This window comes from Vigna umbellata, chromosome 4 (genome assembly GCF_029865625.1).
Source record: "Vigna umbellata cultivar VRB3 chromosome 4, Vumbellata_1.0, whole genome shotgun sequence".
NCBI lineage: Eukaryota > Viridiplantae > Streptophyta > Magnoliopsida > Fabales > Fabaceae > Vigna > Vigna umbellata.
In genome coordinates, this window is record NC_142168.1 from 40,716,002 (window position 1) to 40,719,134 (window position 3,133).

A 3,133-nucleotide genomic window follows, 5' to 3' on the forward strand; every position below is an offset into this window, starting at 1 on the left:
TCTAATATCGAAAATAAGCAATACATCAAAGACCAAATAATTGATCTTAATCCCACGTCAAAAACAATATTGAATCCTACTCACTCCATTATGTTTGTATTGTTTAAACCAAGTAAAAAAATAATATTAAAAAGTATAAATTTAATATAGAAATTTGAACGTTTAAAACTTGTATAAATTCTTAGAAGTTCAATTAAAAGATTCCTATCCAAGCATAAAAGATCATACAAGGGAGTGAATTGCATTTTAGAATTCCGAAGGTTGACAAGTATAACATAGGCGAGTTCCATGAATAGCAGCGTCTTTAAGAGTAGCCTTATCTGTTATTAGCAGAAAATTATAGGAAGTGCAGAGGTTGGTCTAGTTTCTTGCGATTTGCTCAATGGCCAAGCAAGAAGATGATCGGCCTCTCTATGAAAAAGTTTGGTTCAAACGAACATACCAAAGAGTTATGGACACCTTCATTTTACTCCTCCTTCTTTTGCTTCTTAGTTACCGTCTTTTCTCATCCAACAACTTCACTATCCCATGGATCCTTGCCTTCATATGCGAATCCTGGTTCACCTTCACTTGGATTATCACTCTCACCACCAAGTGGACTCCTGCAGTCACCATAACCCACCCAAATCGTCTCTTGCAAAGGTATCAACTTCATCTCTTCATAATAACTAAGTCACAATGTTAAACGTTCTTCTTGTTTAATGCTTATTATATAAGTATGCATCATTTCTTACACTTCACCCACAGGGTTCCTGAACTTCCACGAGTAGATTTGTTTGTGGCAACAGCAGACCCTGTTCTTGAACCACCCATCATCACAGCCAACACTGTGTTGTCTCTTCTAGCACTTGATTATCCCACCAACAAACTTGCTTGCTATGTTTCTGATGATGGTTGTTCCCCTCTTACCTTCTATGCTCTTGTCGAAGCTTCCAAATTTGCTCAGTTTTGGGTACCCTTCTGTAAGAAGTACAAAATTCAACTTAGAGCACCCTTCAGCTACTTCTCCAGCGTTGCCACCATCGACAGTGAACACTCGCCAGAATTCAAGCAAGAATGGTCACGAATGAAGGTAACTATACAGTATTGTTATTCCTCTTCAATCAATCAATGATGTCACTTCCATATCCTACTGTAACTGCAGGATATGTATGACAATCTTATCCTCAAAATTCAAGATGTCACAAGGAAACAAATTCCACTACAACTTGATGGAGAATTCGCAGTTTTCTCTAATACAGAACGAAGAAACCATCCAACCATAATTAAGGTAACTAACACATAGCAGTAAAACATATTCATGCATCTAACCAGATGGGATACATATGCTTTAAAATTCTCATGATACATGGTAGACTTTACTGAAATAAAAAAAAAATGATTTTCTATTATATACAAATAAAAATAATATTTTAATATATACAGTTGCTTTCTAGAAATCATTCCTATAAAGAACAGTTTCCAGTTTTGAAAATAACCTTTGTTTCTATATTATACATGTATGTGTGGTATACTTGTGTTGGATTTTCAGAAAATAACCTTTATTTCTCTTCCATTTCTTTCGTTTCCAAAATTATAAACAATCAAATTATTTTCAAATATACTTTTATATATGAACATTTAGCTATGTGCCACAGTTATACCGGTGAAAAAGGAACAAGAAAAGGACTTATTTACAATGTGTATATGCACAGGTTATATTGGAGAATAAGGATGGCGTTTCTGATGGATTGCCTCACTTAGTATACGTATCTAGAGAGAAGAAGCCACATCAAACGCATAATTACAAAGCTGGAGCTATGAATGTCTTGGTAAGTTTTTTTAACTAACATTTAGTCCTGGAACACGTTGAAGGTAATGACCCAACTCAATTTATTTTGAATTAATGACTCACATATTCTCATAATTCCTATATTATGTGCAGACAAGAGTGTCTGGATTGATGACCAATGCCCCCTTTATGTTGAACGTAGACTGTGACATGGTTGTAAACAATCCCAAGATTGTTCTGCATGCTATGTGCATTTTGTTGGATCCCAAGGGAGGAAAGGAAGTTGCTTTTGTTCAATGTTTTCAGCAATTCTACGATGGGATAAAAGACGACCCTTTTGGAAATCAGTGGGTGGCTGCATTTGAGGTGTTTTTCTCAGTTTTAAACGAAGCTCTACCTTTTCTCTTGTCAAGCAAATTTTATCAAAAAGGGATCTTTTTGAACCGACATTTTCTTGTTTAATATCTAATGTAGTACATAATACGGGGCATGGCAGGACTTCAAGGACCCCACTATTCAGGAACTAACGCATTCCACAGAAGAAATGTTATGTACGGTCTTTATCCTGAAGAAATCGAAATTGGCAGAAAAGGTGTTTCCCTCTCATAAATACACGAAATTATCTCATTCATCTTACATTTTCATGATCCAAATTTTCAGATGTGCTTATTAATAGTTGATTCTCATATATATGACCATTTTGTTATTCTTTAGCAGGAAAATTAGGTGAAAAGAAATTACTAACACAACAATTTGGAAGTTCAAAGGAGTTTGTAAAATCAAAACTAGGATGCTGACTAGCATGTGTAAGACAGGTGGCAGAGTTACGTGGAATTTAATTATTTTAAATTTTAAAAAACTATCATCTTCCTCTTATGAGAAGAACTAAGAATCAGATAGCAAGCCAGAAACCCTCAGTTCGAGAGGCGAATATCAAACTGCAATCATCAACCTGCAATGGAAAAACCAAATCTCAATAACATCCAAAAACGCAATAATCAAAACCCTCAAAATCTCCAACCGAACCCTCGCTGCAAAACGCAGAAGCCCTCACCGTCGATCTACAAGGAAGAAGAATCCCAACCAAATTTCGAATACAGAGGGAACCTAGGATTTCCTAAATCGATTTGAAGTGAAAACCTTAATCTCAGTTCGCAAAAATCAGGTATCGACACAGAAACCTCTACGGAACCCAATCAAAAACAGAAGAGAGAGGAGGAAGGAAGCTTCCTCCTTGCCACGAATCAGAACGGAGGGAAGAAGAATAACAATTGTCAACGTGCCTCCGACGCCTTTTCGTCGCGCCTCCGACGCCTTTCCGTCGCTCCTCCGCCGCGTCTTCGCGAGATCACCCCCTAAGCA

At 36.7% G+C, this 3,133-nt stretch overlaps 1 protein-coding gene across 2 annotated transcripts; it reads left to right on the forward strand.

Moving 5' to 3' along the window:
* The first annotated feature begins 222 nt into the window (after positions 1 to 222).
* LOC124848063 (cellulose synthase-like protein H1) lies at positions 223 to 2,553 on the forward strand. 2 transcript variants are annotated; one of them, XM_088113780.1, is made up of 7 exons: positions 223 to 642; positions 748 to 1,072; positions 1,145 to 1,270; positions 1,695 to 1,811; positions 1,925 to 2,137; positions 2,268 to 2,363; positions 2,486 to 2,553. In XM_088113780.1, exons 1-7 carry the CDS (start codon positions 383 to 385, stop codon positions 2,495 to 2,497), a joined length of 1,149 nt encoding a protein of 382 aa, XP_087969906.1. In that variant the 5' UTR covers positions 223 to 382; the 3' UTR covers positions 2,498 to 2,553. The 2 variants fall into 2 exon arrangements, with proteins under 2 accessions (XP_087969906.1, XP_087969907.1); XM_088113781.1 differs by having other exon boundaries at positions 2,489 to 2,553.
* Positions 2,554 to 3,133: the final 580 nt, after the last annotated feature.